Here is a 15,842-nt window from a genome sequence, read left to right on the forward strand (position 1 = left end):
GGAGGGAGGAGCAGGTGGAAATGCTCACATTATTCACTGTGGATTTATCATTAAAAAAAAATAGGAAGTTTTGTGTTCTGTTTTATATTGCTTCCAAAAATAACACCTAGTTGTTTTGCCTTTGCTTAACACGTTTTCAGAAGCTATATAAGAACAGTAACTCCGTCCTGAATAATTAATGGTCAACTTGGAGTCCATTTCCTTACATATGTTTTTAGGTCTGATTTTTTTTTTTTTTTGTTTTCCCCAGTGTGAATTGCTCTTGTTTATCTAAAGTGAATTTAGTCTGCTGGTTTTAATACCTGTTTCCCCAGTGAAATGATTCTTCAACTTTTTGTGTAATTCCTTTACCCCTTTATTACTTTGAGTAACTTTGTGTTACTGGAATATACAGTGGTCTTCAGAAATTGCTGTCTCAGAACCCTTGGGAATGGATTGTGCTTTGCTAGCCCCAGCATAGGTGCCTGAGATGTTCTGTTGGCGATCCGTGTCCTTAGGAAGGAATGACTGCTGATTCATATTCTTTCTCTTCTATCTTTAAATAATTTAGTGATATGACAGCTTCTCTTGGCAGCACAGCATCTTTATGGTTTTTGGCAAGGGAATGTCAGATGCCTTTTAGAATTTCAAGCGTGCTGTATTAGAGCTCCTTACTCTCGTCTCTTTTTAGAACTCTGAAATGTTTATCAAACATGACTTTGCTTCGCAAAAGCAACTCTGACTTTTCTCAGCATGCCTATCCAGTTGTTTTCATGGCTTTAGAGCAATTTCTGGCAGTTTGCTATGTACAGAAAAATAAAATTAGTCTGTAGTTCCCTGGATCCCTCTGGAATCTCTTGAAAAACAGGTGATTCTTCCACCTGCTGAACTCCCAAAAGCCTGCTGTCATTTTTGCAGCTTCCAGTCATTTGTAATGAGGCAGTTTTAACCCAGAAGTTTCACGCTGCAGTTAGTTGATTTCCTTTAGAATTAGGGAGTGATAACCCCCAGCCCCAGCCATTTGTCACTTTCCTCTGTAACCTGTTCTGATGTTTTGTTCTGAGGGGCAAAACCTCCAATGAGTTGCCTGCGGAAGTTCTGCTCAGGTACCTGCATGGTACCAAAAACTGATTTAGGGGTTTGTTCAGAGTTCAGGGATTTTTTTTGTCCTCTGCAGCCTTCCCTTCCCTGAGCACTCGGCCTTTTATTTTGATCATCTGCTTGCTTTATTCAGGTGTGGTTCCTGTTCTGAGGTGGTGCTCAGTGTGTGTGCACTTTGGCAGATTGTTCCTCTATACTCTGATCTGTCTGTAAATTTTACATTCAGTGACAGATTCTGTTTGACTGCTAGACTGCTGTTTTTACAAAGGTTGGCTTTTAAATTCTAGTAGCTTTTAATCCATTCCCTCCCTACAAAAGCAGTTTAATTTGGCATGTGTATTTAAAGCTGTCATACTGAAGTTCTGTGCATGCAATCAGTGTTGTTGTCAAGCCTTACATTTTAATTTTTTTGACTTGTCTTTTTTGTTTCATTTTAGCATATTTCCTTATTTTATGCTTCTCCTTTTTTATGGAAGTCTGCAGTAGTGAACTGTTGTCTTTATTAATAAACGTGGTCAATATTCTTGCAGAAATAGAAGTTACCATCACAAAGCCAGCCTTTGAAAACAGCATTTTGACTCAGGTTTTGTATGTTGCTGGGATCTACAGCAGGAGTTGGGTGGCTCTGATTGGCTGCATGAAAAAAATATATTAAAAAAAGTGATCTTGGCCTCTCCAGTGTGACATTTATCCAACCTGCTGATAATTGCTGTCTCATTACAGTTACACTGCTGGCCTTCTAGTCCTCAGATGTCATAGCTTAATTGTGTGGGTAATAAAACTGTCTAACAACAGGGTTTACCTTACTAGGCCTGGAAATTCAATCCATATGGGATTTGATGAGCTAATACATTGATACTTAGTTTTATGACTTTTCTATATATTTTGTATTAATGCCTTGCTTATTTGTCTTGCTTCCATCATATTTCTGGTATGCCTGTTTTGTCACTGTCCTTGATTAAAAACAGGTGTTTGGGTTTTACATCTTGTGCTGCTAGCATTTGTGCCAAGCTGTATATAAATGTTTTGTACCTGAGTATAGGACTTGAGTGGGCTTGACTCACTTAAGATTTCTCCATTGAATTTTGAAAACTTGAGTCCGCTCTCTTATTAGGCATACAAAGTTTCTGTGATTCTATTCCTAGTGGAAGTGAGAGCATGTGGCCTTATTCATGTGATGTTTCTTCACCTGTTATATTGCTTAAAACTCTCCTGTAATCTTTTGTTAAGTACCAACATCTTCCTACTTTTTGGGGGGTTTAGAATGAACTATTTTACAGATTCCCACTACTCCATGTTTCTGCAGTTCATATGGAATCTGTACTTCTTTTCCTACAACTCTTTTTTTCAGGCACGCACTGAAACTGCCTCATCAGCTGGCTTTGGGATCATTTTAAAGAAGGTTGCTCTCCAGGTCTGGTCTTTACCTTACTCTATGTTTTATTCCTCATCTTTTCTCCTGCCCCACCCCAGGTCACTGGTGCCTACCTGGCCTTTTACCACCTCCCCAGAATTTCTAGAGAGACCATCAAGGCATTGCTTTTGCAGCTGTCATTTAATTCAGCCTGACGTCCTTTTGTACAGCAACCCCCTTTTTGACTCATCTGTAATTATTGCTTTGGGTTTTTAACTGAGCTGGGTTTCTGCTTCAGCAGGGGTATCCTTGCTGAAAGAAGATTGTGTATTGTAATATTTACTCATTTATGTGCCCTACCTTGTCACTGCCAGCTTAGGAAAGCTAAAACTGTCATTCTGTTGGCTTTACGTTTGATTCAGTTTAAACTTTATAGGTAGTAAAATTTGCATGTTCCGGGCTTTAGTTGGAATGCATTGTAGGCCTAGAAAGTTAATTGTTTTGGATCTCTTCTCTGCATTTTTCTAGTGTTTGGGAATATGATGGACTACTGTTCTTTTCCTGATGGGTCACTGGAGCCTTACTTCTGCTTATTTCTTAAGAAATGTGTATGTAACTTAGAACTTGCTATAGTCAACTCACTACGTCAGTCTTTTCCTGCTTCTGAGGCATGTATTGCAATTGATTATCATCAGTAGAAGTTTCTAGCAGGGCACATAAAATGTTGATGAGGTGATTTGGTTTGGTTTGGTTTTTTAAATACTGCAGTTGTGAGCGGGAGCTGTCATGAGGAACAGCTTTTGCAGACTATCTTTTATGGTAGCAGAAGTACATAAAGTGTGCTGAGGCAGAGTGTGCTGAGTTAGTTACATCCCATGAAGAGATTTCATTGTGGCCTCCTGAGGGCAGTCTATCCTAAGGTATTATTATTATACTGGTAATGATTTGGTTAGTATCTCCAGGTAGTTCTAGGGAAGTGGAGTTGCCTGTGTAGATAGAAAGTTGCTAGCTGGTATTGCTGTCACCAGTTTTGCAACATCTAAATCCATATATCCTGAGCTATTTGGGAATGTAGGGTGTGATTTTTAAAGATGGAAAGAAGATCGAGGTCAGTGAAATTTGGATAGAAGGTGGGTATCTAAGTCCCAGCCCTCAAAATCTTTGTTACATTATTGTCTACAGTTAAAACATGCATTGTAATGATTATCCGTTGCTGTTAGGCAAATTGTCCTCCTTTGATATGTTGCACAGTGTGAGAGGTTGTATTGCCTGAAAATAAAACATATATGGCCTGTTGCAATTACGTGATTATTATGTGATTTTTTTCTTTTTTTTTTTTTTTTTTTTTTTTTTAAGCATAATGTAGTTCATTTCAGTGAAGCTAATGAAAACTGAACTTTCCAAGACCAGATGCACCCCTGTAATTCAGGTAACCAACCAGTATTTGAAAAGACGGCAAATGTAGTAGGGGAAGGAAGTCTTTAAAGAGCGTTGGCTCTTCAAGAACTCTGCTGAAGCCCCAGGTTATATTTTATTTTCACCCACACATTATGTTCAGTTTCAGACTGTGTGCTGAAGGCTCCTTTTTGCTGTAGATATGTCTGTTGAGTTAGTAACAAATATTACCTGTACCTTGCCAGACACCTTTAGATCAAGACCTACATCTGTAGGTTTTTCAACTCTAAATATATCACGTCCAATTCTACTGTTTTCTCTCCTTTGTTTCTTTTGTGTACTTCACCATTATAGTGTCATATTCTGAAATAAAAGTGAATTTTTGTCACAATTGTTAAAACTAAAGTTGCTTTGGCTGCTTGGAGATCTGGTAACAAATTGCCAGTTTGGGTATGATGATGTCAAACATGTTGAGATAACATACAAGTAAAATACACCAAATCTTCCTTGGCGTCACTGTACACACGTGAGGATAAATAATGTGAGTGGGAGCGTGGGGAGCTGGTGTCACTGAGCTAATGCTGGCTGAGGGAATGGAGCGGTGGGGAGCTACTTACTGTTTCCCAGACACTGGCAGACTCTGGGGTGGCTCTTGCACACGTGGTGTGTTGATGGGTTTGAATCTACTGGGTTATTTTGAACAATTTATTTAGGGATAACTGCAGGTTGGCTATGTGGTGTGGCTGAGGCATGTTAGTGGAGCAGTTTGATGTTTTGTTGATTCTAATCTGCACATCTCCCAGCTTTGTACTTCTAATGCTAAATGCACTAAAAGTACATGTTGCACCTATATGTTGGAGGCTGTATTGTAAACAGATCTCCACCCCTATGTTGAAGACCTGTGCAAAGCTCTGAGTTACAGCTTTTTGCTTCCTGCTGCTGTCAGTCTGGCTTTTCATCCTATTGCTTTCAGGGAGGTGGTAGATTTCTACTGAAAACGTCCTGCAGCCCATAGGGAAAAGAAGCAATATAGTCATTGCATGTCTTTTGTATAGATGCCATTTAGCGTACGTATATAATTTTTGATGGTGAGGTGGCTCTGCCAGCAATAGACTGGAACTGCACCTATTCTCTGCAGGTTCTTGTAGCTCTTTTGTTGGAGGGCATATACAGAACAGAGAGTACCTGTAGTTTTACTGTTCACCATAGTTTTCAGGGCACCCGACTGGAGGTCATGTTAAGTTCTCTGCTGTGCAGTGAAGCTGTATTCAGTCCATCTGTAAACATTAGGTTAGTGAGGTTAATTTACTACATGGTTTTGAAAAGCTGTTTACTAAGTTTTCTATAAAATCTTTCTTTATGTTAGCACCGTGGTGCCTTTCTTCTAATGCTGTGTTATCTGGCTTCTAGTAATGCTTATCCTGTGCCTGTATCTCTCATTGATTAAGGTGCTGTCTCTCCATTTGGGGGAGAACCAATTGTAGTAGGTTATTAATATGTGAAGTGAATTTTGTTCATAAGAAATTATTTCTTCCGATGTCTTCAGCTGAAGCTGTCCATGAAGAGGTGCTTGCATTGCCAAAGTAATAAACTTAATTTTGCCTCTGAAAAGGACAACTCACTTGAGCTCCCCTTACTGTATTAGCCTTTGTAAATAGGAACTATAGTTCTCCTGGACTAACTGCTGGTTAATGCTCTGCTGTGAGAGCTTCCTCGGACTTCCACATTGAGCTCAGTTATGCCTGCTGGGAGTTCAGTCCTGAATTCTGACGTGACATCTGCCAAAAGCAGCCAGGACAAACCTGACCGAGACGAGGGCAGTGGAGATGCCCTGATCATCAGCCTTTTCTTTTCCGCTTCAGGTGCTGTCTGTGTTCTTTTTGCTTCACCGTAGGTTTGGATGCCACTTGTCCTGGGCAAAGACAGATCACTGATGTCTTAGCCATTGGAACCAGTGGTTGGAAACACCGTGACACTCCCATCTCTGCTTTTAGGATGTATAGGCTGACCTGAAATTCCTTGGTTTAGAATGACAGTTACTCACAGTAGCCATGCCTTTTCTTACAGCTGTTTTCATGCGTTGCAAGAAAACACTAATAATCACAAATGAAAACTTTGCTCTGCTTTTGTGAAGCTGATCATCTAATGGATTTGCTGCTCAAAAAAAAGCTTCAAAATGATTCAAAAGTTACTTCATTCTTCTATTAAGATTTTTTAACTGTGTTGTGCTTTTTGTATACAGGACTTTGAGGGAAACAACGAACAGAGCCTGTATCTACATTATGCAATTACACTGTTTTTTCCTAGTGGAAAGTGGATCTGGAACTTCAGAAACTGAAATTCTTGAAAGCTGCTGCTGTTCCATACCTGAAGTGACATCATTCACATACAGTTCAAGGTCTTTGGATTTACTGACAGCTGTGCTGACAGAAGAATTACATTGCTTTTAGAATTACATTTCATTCCTTATATACTATTAAACATGGATTAGTAAATGATCAGAGGCTGTACAGCTGATGCTAGTACAGAATTTAAGAGAGGTAAAACTTCTATTACGGTTTAACAGTATGTTACAAAGATGTTCAGTGAATCTGATTCTGAAGTATTGCAGGAGGAAGTGAGTTAATGTGTTAATAAGACACAGAATTGTGCATTATAGTATGGAATAGTATGGTGAAACAGGTTTTCCTGTGGACAGGCTCTTTCCTACAAATGACTCCAGCAGTTGTTCAGACAAACGCTGCAGGTAAAAGCCGTCTCCAAAATCCACTAGTTCTTAATCTGCAATAGAATAGAGCTGTGCTGCCTGGTGTGTGGGAAGTTTTATCTTACGAGGTATTTTCAGCACCTTTTGCAGTAGCTTGGGAAGGTCCTGTCCTTGGCAGTGTATTTTTGTACCTTCCGTTCGCCTTCATAGCGAGACGCCGTGATGTCTGGGCCAAGAGTTGGCCAAAAAATGCTTGACAATATGTTTAGTGGTATGTTTAACAGACCGGTTTCAGGCGAAAAAAAAAACCCAACCTAATCCATTCAGTGTGGTGAGATTTGTAGAGCTCCTGCCGTAAATGATGTAATCGTTCTGAGTGGTGGCCATGTGCTGTTATTTTTTTTCTCCTTTCTTCTTCTGCAGCTGTTTCTGGACCATTTATACTACTACAGAACTAGAAAGTGACAGTGGTTGCAAGACTTGGCCTTTCCCCAGGATTCACCTGTTGCACTGCAGCTGTTCTATGAAGCAAAAAGTTTTTCCCTCCCGGTGGTGTTGGACTGGAGTTCCTTCGCCTTCCTCCTCTGTGTAGCTGCTGAAGCCATTGCTGCACAGGTACTGTTGCTTGCAGTCTGGCTTTTTTGCTCTAAGTGCGAGTTGAGCATGATGTTCCAAACACTGCCATTTTCATTAGAGACCCAGCACGGTATGAGATTATTGTGTGCATCCTGTGAAAGGATGCAAATTGTGGCTTAATTCTGGATGAGAGGCGCAAGCTTTAAGACTCATTGAAGAATTCTGTATGCTGTCTGGAACAGGTTGTAAATTTCATGGGACGTGTCTTGTGTGCTCAGGGTTCTGCTCAAACAGCCCGACCGTGCCAGGGGGAGGGCTCTGTCTTTTAGCCAGTTCAGGAGAAGGAGCTCAGCCTCAGCACGTCCTGCCCCGTGCGCGCGGCCGAGCTGCGGGGCGGCGGCTCAGGCCCGGGCTCGCCGCACAAGCGCTGCGCCGGCTGTTTTCCCGCCCCCACGCCCGCACCACGCGCTGCGGGCTGGGCACCCGGGTGGTGCAGCTCAGCCCCTCCCCATCACCACACCACGGATAAGATGATCTCACGAAGCACGCGCTTACGTCTGAAATCCGTTCAGGCTGCTGGCAGAGATAAGGATGGAGTTGTCCATATGTGGGGAGTCGAGGCATTTACTTGCGTACAACCTCCGTGAATTCAAGTGGTCTTTGAAAGTGGCAATACTGGAAGAAACTCTTGATTTATAAGCTAGGGCCTCAAACTGGACTAGAATTTGGTTTTGTTCCCCAACCCCCAGTTGACTCTGATGGAAAAAAAAAAAAAAAACCACGTATGTGAACTAACGGTTGCTGGTGGTGTGAAGTTGCAGGGTAAAGGCATTGTGTATTCAAGTACAGCACCAGCTGGAAAACCTTCGTGCAGGTGGCATTTTGCACCTTCCTGCTGGTGCTCCTGACAGAGGTCTCTGTCACCGTCCTGCACGCAGTTGCATCGAGCCTTCAATTGCTTTGAGTACGCTTGGACTAAATAATTGGAAGTCTTCCCATAGCTAAATTGTAAGTCTTGCAGAAAGTTAGGACTTCTTTTTTTAGTCCTGTAAAATGATAAAAAAAGTACACTTTCAGGTCATACCATCTATCTTTGGGGTTTGTGGAGGGGGGTTAAACTTCTGAAAGTTACTTTGATGCTTCCAAGAATTTCAGATTTTTGGCTTGAACAGTCAGTCGTTTTCTTGTGCCACGCTTCTATCTCTCAATTTGTAAAGCCAAACAGTCCTAGTAACTAAGTAACAGCACAGCTGTATGTTTTCATAAAAACAACTTTGCTGCTTAGAGATGTGATTTACTACTTAAGTGTGTGTGTGTACGTACATACGGAGGCACAAAGTGATGATGACCTCATCTTAAACCAGCTCACAAGAGCAGTCTCAGTTTTTCAGTCTCTAGGCCAAAGACAAATTTACTGTAAGCAGACGGAACTCCATTGACTGCAGCTGCAGTATCACCAGTACTGTCAGTACTTGCTCAATCACTGAGATAGATAATTCTGGTTGTAGTGCTCAGTGCTTGAAATGTAAACCTAAAAAGAAAAAATTTATTATCGTGCATCTTTCCTGGTATCTTTGCCAGAAAGGAAGGAAGGAGAAGCTAGTTAATAGTCAGGATTTTGCAAGTAAATATTAACATTTTCTTTTTAAATTGTTGATACTGCCTTGTTAGATGACTGTTCTTAAAGAAATTTAACAGCGCTCGGACCATGCCCTTGACTTGGAATCAGTTGTAAGTGATGTCATATTGCAATTACTAGACACACAAAATAGACCTGCATATTTGCTCACCTGATAAAAAAAAGCATCTTCAAGTATGTTTATTTGGCAAAAATTTCTCAGAATGTGTGGGTCATGGTTTCTCTGTTTTGTTTAAACAAGATTCCAGGTCACAAGCAGAATATTCTGATAAATTCTCGTCATTTTTAGATGCGGCATATAGCCCTTAATTCATCTGTACTCACAGTAATTAAAATTTTGAAATCTTATACTTGCATGCTTGTATTGAAACAGTTAATAGTCTTTACCAGAAGGAAAACTTTCTATTTGTGTAATATTTATTGATGTTAAACCCACATTATATCAGCACAACAATCCAAAGTAATGATAATACATTTTTTTTTATAAATACAAATAAAAGGTGGCAAAATAATGCTAGTGAAGCTAAACAAAAAGGTAAATTAGCATGTCACAGTCAAGAAAAATTTGGCAAATGATATGACATACTTTTTCTAGAACAGAATCAGATTATTCCCAGATGACAGACTATTACGTTAATCTAGATTAACGATCCCCATAACTGGTCATATCCTGCACCAGAATAGTACTACCTTATGTGCTAAAGTTTATTAGTCACTAAAAAACAAAACAAACTTTGTGTACTTAAAAAGCAATACACGTATAGCAGTAATGCAATATATGGTGTACACAATTACAAAATAAAAAAAAAAAACAAAACAAACAAGAAAACCCTAAGTACAAGGACTTCTGAATAACTGAACTGAGATAAAAGGTTTCAACACTTTTATTATAAATAATGAAAGATACCATATATGTGCTTCATATAAGGAATACAGTGTTTTCCTTTCATAGCAAAGTATCATAGCTCGTACCATCAAATGCTCATTTTTCTTGTCAGGCCTAGTAATTCTTCTGTCCCTCCCTCCCCTTCATCTGAAATTCGTTTGTTTCTAATTTAGAACTACCTAGTTAGATCTGACTTCGGTGGGGCTCCAGTTTGATGTGGATTTGCCTTGCATTCTGAAAGGAGCCTACAGGCTTTTCAGCCACGGCGCACAGACCCTACCCATTAAAAGAGCTGTCATTTGTCTACAATCGGAAGAAAAAAAAAAAAATTAACTCTACCACAGACATGTGCTTTGTTGAAAAAAAAAAAAAAAAAAAAAACACCCAAACCAAAAGGCGCAAATTTGATGTTATTTTTGTCCATCTTCATTTTCTACTTCCTCAGATCTGCAAGCTTATCACCTGTGGTGTATACTTTTCATTTAAATTCATATTGCAGTCTCAACCCATTTTTCACTTACAATACATTTCTAAAATCCTCATACACATTACACAAGCTTTAAACAGTCAAACATCCCATACATACACTCCCTAGTTTTCAGCTCACCTTGGAATTCCAGATTTGTGAATGGGAGTATGATGAGGTTACTGACTGTCCTCAGGAAATCCAGAGAGAGTTGCAACCTCTTGCCCTGTCCCCCTCCCACCCCGTGCAGTAACCTACTGCGGTGGTTCATACTGTCGGCATTTTTTTCCCATCTAGTTAGTGCCAGCTTTAGTCTGGAGGAGGCTGTTATTACACGTCAGCTCTTTTTCTTCGTTATCTCGAAGAGGTTAAATTACTTATGCTAAAACTGTCTTTGCTGTATGTTTGTAAGTCAGCCTCCTGCTAGATGGCGAAAAGGAAAAATACGAAAGACTTTAAAGTTACGGTGTTGATGTTGCTTTATAGAACCGCCCAGACTAACAGCATTTAAGGCAAGGTAACTTTTTTCATTGTAGAATAGAAAGCAGTTTGCAGAGATACAGCATTTGCTTACGTTTCTCTTCCTTGTCCCTTCCTGTTTTATTCTTACAATATTGCACTTGTTCACTGTAGCTATCAGAATGCATTACCGGTTTAGAACAATAGATAACCATACATTCTAATTTTCTTTGTGATCTAAAGTCCTCAAAATAAAACAACTTGCACCATTAAGATTGTGTAGCGTCTACTTACTGCTTACGAGGCATGTAGTGATAAATAGTGTTCTCTTCTGAAAAATGTCTCTGATGTATTTTGGCCTTTATGAAAACGGTTATTCGTAAGAGCTGAAGCAACTTAGGTATAAGGAACTGGTGAGTGTGATTTGTTGTGCAATGTGTACATTTCTATTAATAATCTAGCTATTCTTCTAATTTGGTATAATGAATAAGGAATATATGGTTATTGTGTCTGTTGTTTATCTCTTGTACTTGAAGGTGTCTGCCTTTGCATAAAGTGACATCGGAGTATCCTTGGTCAAGGCAATGGCTTTCAGTGTTTCTGCTTTGAAAGAAAATGATGGAAGCGGCAGCCGGATCTACAGGTCATCGCTCTCTACCAGGCCCGACGGCATCGCCAGGTGGACGGGGTTTGCTTCGGGTTGGAAGGCTGCTTTGATGTCTAGTCCTTGGTCACAAAGTGCCGCGTAGCGGCTGGCTGAGGGCCGCACCTTCTTTGGCTTGGTTGTCTGAGGTGGTTGTTGCCACTGAGCTGTAGATTCAACAGGAAAGAAGAACTGTTACCACCTTGGGCTGCGCATCAAAGCCTGCCAGATGCACAACCAGCCCTTTGTAAAGGAGACACTCATTTCTGAGCAGCAGAAAGCCACTCTATCAAAGGTAAGTTTGTTTCCTGTCTGGGTGGGGTGTTTTTTTCTCAGCATCTCCTTTCACCTTCAGATGTGGTAAGTAAAAACAAAAGCGTCTGTGTTTGTTACTTTGCCTTTTTGGCGTTGCTTTCTGCTTTGCCTTGTGTCGCAGAGGAGGGTCACAGCAGGGTGTCTGTTGCCGTGCTCTGCTGTCACAGTGCCGGCAAAAGGAAATCCCCTGGTTGCCACTGCCACCCCTTGTGTGCTGAAGAGTGCCGAGCCAAGTCGCTAATTCACAAGTCCCACTAGCACTACAGAAACCAGCATTTATCATTCCAGGCTCTCTCCGCCCCCACCCACCCCTCACTCCCGTTACAAGAAGCCTGGTAAGAGACTTTGGCTTAAGAAAACATCCACTGTGTAAGGAGCTGCTTCGGAACAAACGGAATAATTAAGCAGAAAGCCATAAGACATCAAGTGTGCTTCCAGTAGCTGTCAGGGGTGTATTACAGACTAATGTACAAAAGAATACAAAAGGTTAGGGAAGTGCTAGCAGAGCAATAGTAATAATGATCCACAGAAATAATGTAATCATGCCGTTATCTCTTGTTAATTAGCTGTATTTAATATACTAAGCAAAAACAGAAAGCGTGCATGCTTGTTTTGCTTTAGGTATCTGAAAGATGGTGAAATGTACTTTGACAGAGCATGTGTTGTCTTGATGTGGATCGTTATTATTGAGGAGAAACTATAAACAAAAGAGAGAGAGACCAGTGTAAACCATTCTGTGAACCGAAACTTCTAGAACTGTTGCTCTTAGGGGGCCTAATGCAATCATGAAAATTGAAGCCACTTACTATAAACATCCAACCTGGCAGTGCAAGACACAATCCCAGCCTCATTCTTAGCGGAAACAGTGTACCAGCCGGCATCCTCCTTGGTCGCTCCCTGAATAAGCAGGCAAATGTAGCCGTAGTTATCCTGGTGCATGCTAAACAACAGAAAAGTAGAAAATTACTATTGAAACTGCAAACCAGCATCGGCAATTTTAAGGTGTCGTTATAAGCCAACCCAGTTCTAGTTACAGATTAATTACAGTCCACGTTTCATTAATACGGAGCTTCCTCTGAAATTAGCAAGTGGAAAATAAAACCGGAGTATGCTTGACAATTTGGCAGTTCAAGATCCTGTACTGGAAACTAAGAAGCAAACATGCATAAAGTACTTTCTCTTTCACAACTACAGATTAAGACATCTGGAAATCTGATCTAAGTAGTAGGGATGCCAGAATCCACCCAGCCTTGCTGGGGAAAGGGTAAAAAAAGTTACTCAGAGGGACAGCAATAATTTATTACAGTGTCATATCAGTAACAAGTTCCTCTTCTTGCAATACATCATGAGTTTGCTCTTAAACATTCCTCCAAAATGTTACCAGATATTGAAGATAAATTTGTTGATCTTAGAATACAGAATATTGAGTCTTAGTTGCTTAACTATGCAGCGGAGTTATGAATCCAGCTTTCTCCCGAGAAGCAGGTAGCTTTACTCCAGAGCCTAGGTTTGCACCAGTAAATTTCTATAAGTCTTAGTTCTAGAAGAGAAAAGCTACTTCTCCACTTGCTTAAAGTGCAAAGATAATTGTTTAAGTCTGAGGATGGAAATCAGAACTAACATTTTAATACTGGCTCAGCCATGGGGCTGGCTGCAAGTTTGAACAGAAGTCAAATTATTACAATAAGTAGTTAATACTTCTGGGATGCTCTTCACACAGAGCATCCTTACGACCTCCTAGGTTTTCCTGTGTGTCACAGGATAAGTCGCCGTTGAAGTTATACACGGGGGGATTACTGGAAGTCAGTCTGACCTCACTCGGTCGGTGTTGTACGTGAGTGACTCGTTCTCCTTCTTCCAAAATATCTGAGGAGATGGCTCCCCCGAGATTCGACACTCCAGTCGCACTGGGAACCCCTCAGTCACACCCGTGTTTTGTAGCTTCTCTATAAACACAGGTGCTTTGTGTACTTCCTTAGCTGTGAAAATAGAGAGAGTGCAGTCATGTTGACACCGGTCTATGAAAACGCAGCCTTTCTTTCAGCAACAAGCTAAAAACCAATCATGAAAATTCCAAGTGGCAGGAAACTTAAGTGTTGCCTTCATGAATCGCAAAGGCCGGTCCTGGTTCAGCCGAGGAGAACAGCCACATCAGTGAGCTCTAACAGAGCCAAGTGGTTTCCCCCCGCTTCCCCGAAAGAACTGAAACAGTAAACTGGCTGCTCTGTCCTCGTTAAACAGCGCTCCTTCCTACCCCATAAAAGGCTGGACTTGTAACTCTAGAAGGAACCGCTCTGCCGGAGGGCTGGAGCGGCCTTAGTCCCCTGCGCTGTGCCACGCAGGCCCCCCCGAGCTGCCCCCCGGGCAGGAGGTGGGGGCCGTGCAGCTTCCCATTAAGGGCCAGGCCAGGGCGGAGGCTGGGGTGGCACCTCAGTGGTGCCTCAGGCCAACGCCCCCTTCCCAACTGCCTGCCCAGAGCTCACCTGCCAGGCAACTCGGCCCACAGCCTAACGCCAGGGTACCACCACTACCCCCACTGTCGTTCTGGTACTGCCGGGTTTCCTCCTCTTGCCCTCATCCCTGGCATCCGAGGGCACTTAGATTTTCCGTTTCACCTTCGAGCCCTGCAGTGCTCCGTGCGGAAGCTCGGCGCAAAGGTGTTACCTGCAACAATGAGCTCCAGGCTGAACGTGTTTTCACCGGCTCGGTTGCTGGCAATGCAGGTGTAGATTCCAGCATCTCTGGCCGTGACTGGTTCTATGATCAGGGAGTGCACCCCGTTCTCACGCACCAGCATTTTGTGAGAACTGTCGGGGCGGATCGGTCTTCCATTTAGTTGCCAGCTTAAATCTGGAGTCGGCAGTCCACTAACCTTAAGTGTAAACAGAATAATGGGAAATGGTCTTAGCCATATGGAACACTGGAGGAGTCCGGACTTGTTACTTGAGAGACGTTTGGGTTTGTTTGCTATTGCAGGTGTACCACGAGATTTAAAGATCTAAGTCTGTCCTGAATTACACACTGACTCAGTTGTGTTCAGTTACTCACTCTCTGGCCAACTCCCCAAATTCCATGATGTCTTATGGGCGTGACTGAAAAAAAGATCAGTGTTTAGATACGCTAGAAGCAAAATAATAATACATTGCAAAACAAAAGGCAGGGTGACACCTTTTGTCTTTTTTTTTTTTATTCTTTGTTCTTCGGGTGGAATGGGAAGATACTCCTTTCTAGATTAACTTCTTGTGGAAAACTTGCAGACAAAAAGATGTTAGCCGACTAATTATCGAACTCGAAGTTCCATTCCACTTAGGTGTAACCTAGTGACACCACCGCCTGCGCTAGTTAATGCTTGGTCTGTGTGAACAAGTCTTGTACTTTGGAAAGCTGTGCCATTTGCTCTGGGTACTGCTTGAAAGCAAATAGCTTCTCCCAGATATATCACATAAAGTAAACAGCAGCCATCCAAGCTGTCATTAATTCTGTTAGGCAAAGTCATAAATCAAGATTATATTGTTTGAAACTTCTAATGGGGGATCGAAACTCGAGTAGTGAAAGGCCTTAAAGCAGAGAAGCACAGCGTGTGTACAGTGTGTGCTGCTTCCCTCCCCACCCCGGCGTAGCTGAATTCTGCGTCGCGGGTCACCACAAGCTGCAAGATCTGCCCGAAGCACTTTCACTGGAGGGGAGGCAGACTCTGCCTGGCCACTTCCTCATAAGCAGTGAGGCTAATTAACCCAGTGACAGTCGCTGAAACTGCCAATCGGTAAAACAGCTTTTAAAAGAAGCTAACTTGGATTTAGAGGCAGGTCACGTTAGTGAAAGGTCGCTGCCACCCCTTGCGCGGTACTTGCCTTGCAGTCCATTCTGCAGAGTTTCCCCTCCTGAACAGTCAGGTCCCCCGGAGCCTGCAGAAAATGAGGCCGGAAGAATCGTTCCTGAATTGGTTCATTTTCGTCACCACTGTCCCTTGATCGAGATCGTGGTCTTGAAATAACATGAAATAAAGGCAAATTATTTTTTCTTTCTCTGCTAAATCAGAAGAACCAAAATCACTTACAAGGCTGCTTTGAATTTTAAATCACTGCTTTGACCTCTACCACAATCCTCCATATTGACACACATACACTGGTAGCATTTGGCTCAGACTGAGTTAATTACGACACCGTACTTATTAATTACTTTCATTTAATTCACAAGTTGTGGCAAAATCCGATCTAGAAAACAATCTTGCTGTAGAATAATTGCTTGTCATAATCATTTATTTATACAGGGTAGAATTTTTGTTAGGGTTAGTCTTTAAATCACTGAAATACAAATAAAAT

The 15,842-nt window shown here is 41.7% G+C and overlaps 1 protein-coding gene across 4 annotated transcripts in view; it reads right to left on the bottom strand.

Annotated features, from left to right (window-relative positions):
- Positions 1–9,999: 9,999 nt before the first annotated feature.
- The window catches only part of PALLD (palladin, cytoskeletal associated protein), a 200,600-nt gene continuing 194,757 nt past the window's right edge, over positions 10,000–15,842 (bottom strand). For all 4 annotated transcript variants that reach the window (XM_032983938.2, XM_032983937.2, XM_042808208.1 and 1 more), the window contains 5 exons: positions 15,372–15,504; positions 14,185–14,392; positions 13,334–13,499; positions 12,327–12,460; positions 10,000–11,372 (listed from right to left, as the gene is read on the bottom strand). In XM_032983938.2, the coding sequence (XP_032839829.2) occupies positions 11,200–11,372; positions 12,327–12,460; positions 13,334–13,499; positions 14,185–14,392; positions 15,372–15,504 (814 nt within the window). In that variant the 3' untranslated portion in view covers positions 10,000–11,199. The remainder of the gene's footprint in view (positions 11,373–12,326; positions 12,461–13,333; positions 13,500–14,184; positions 14,393–15,371; positions 15,505–15,842) is intronic.

This window comes from Tyto alba, unplaced genomic scaffold (genome assembly GCF_018691265.1).
Source record: "Tyto alba isolate M040663 unplaced genomic scaffold, T.alba_DEE_v4.0 Super-Scaffold_6, whole genome shotgun sequence".
Taxonomy (NCBI): domain Eukaryota; kingdom Metazoa; phylum Chordata; class Aves; order Strigiformes; family Tytonidae; genus Tyto; species Tyto alba.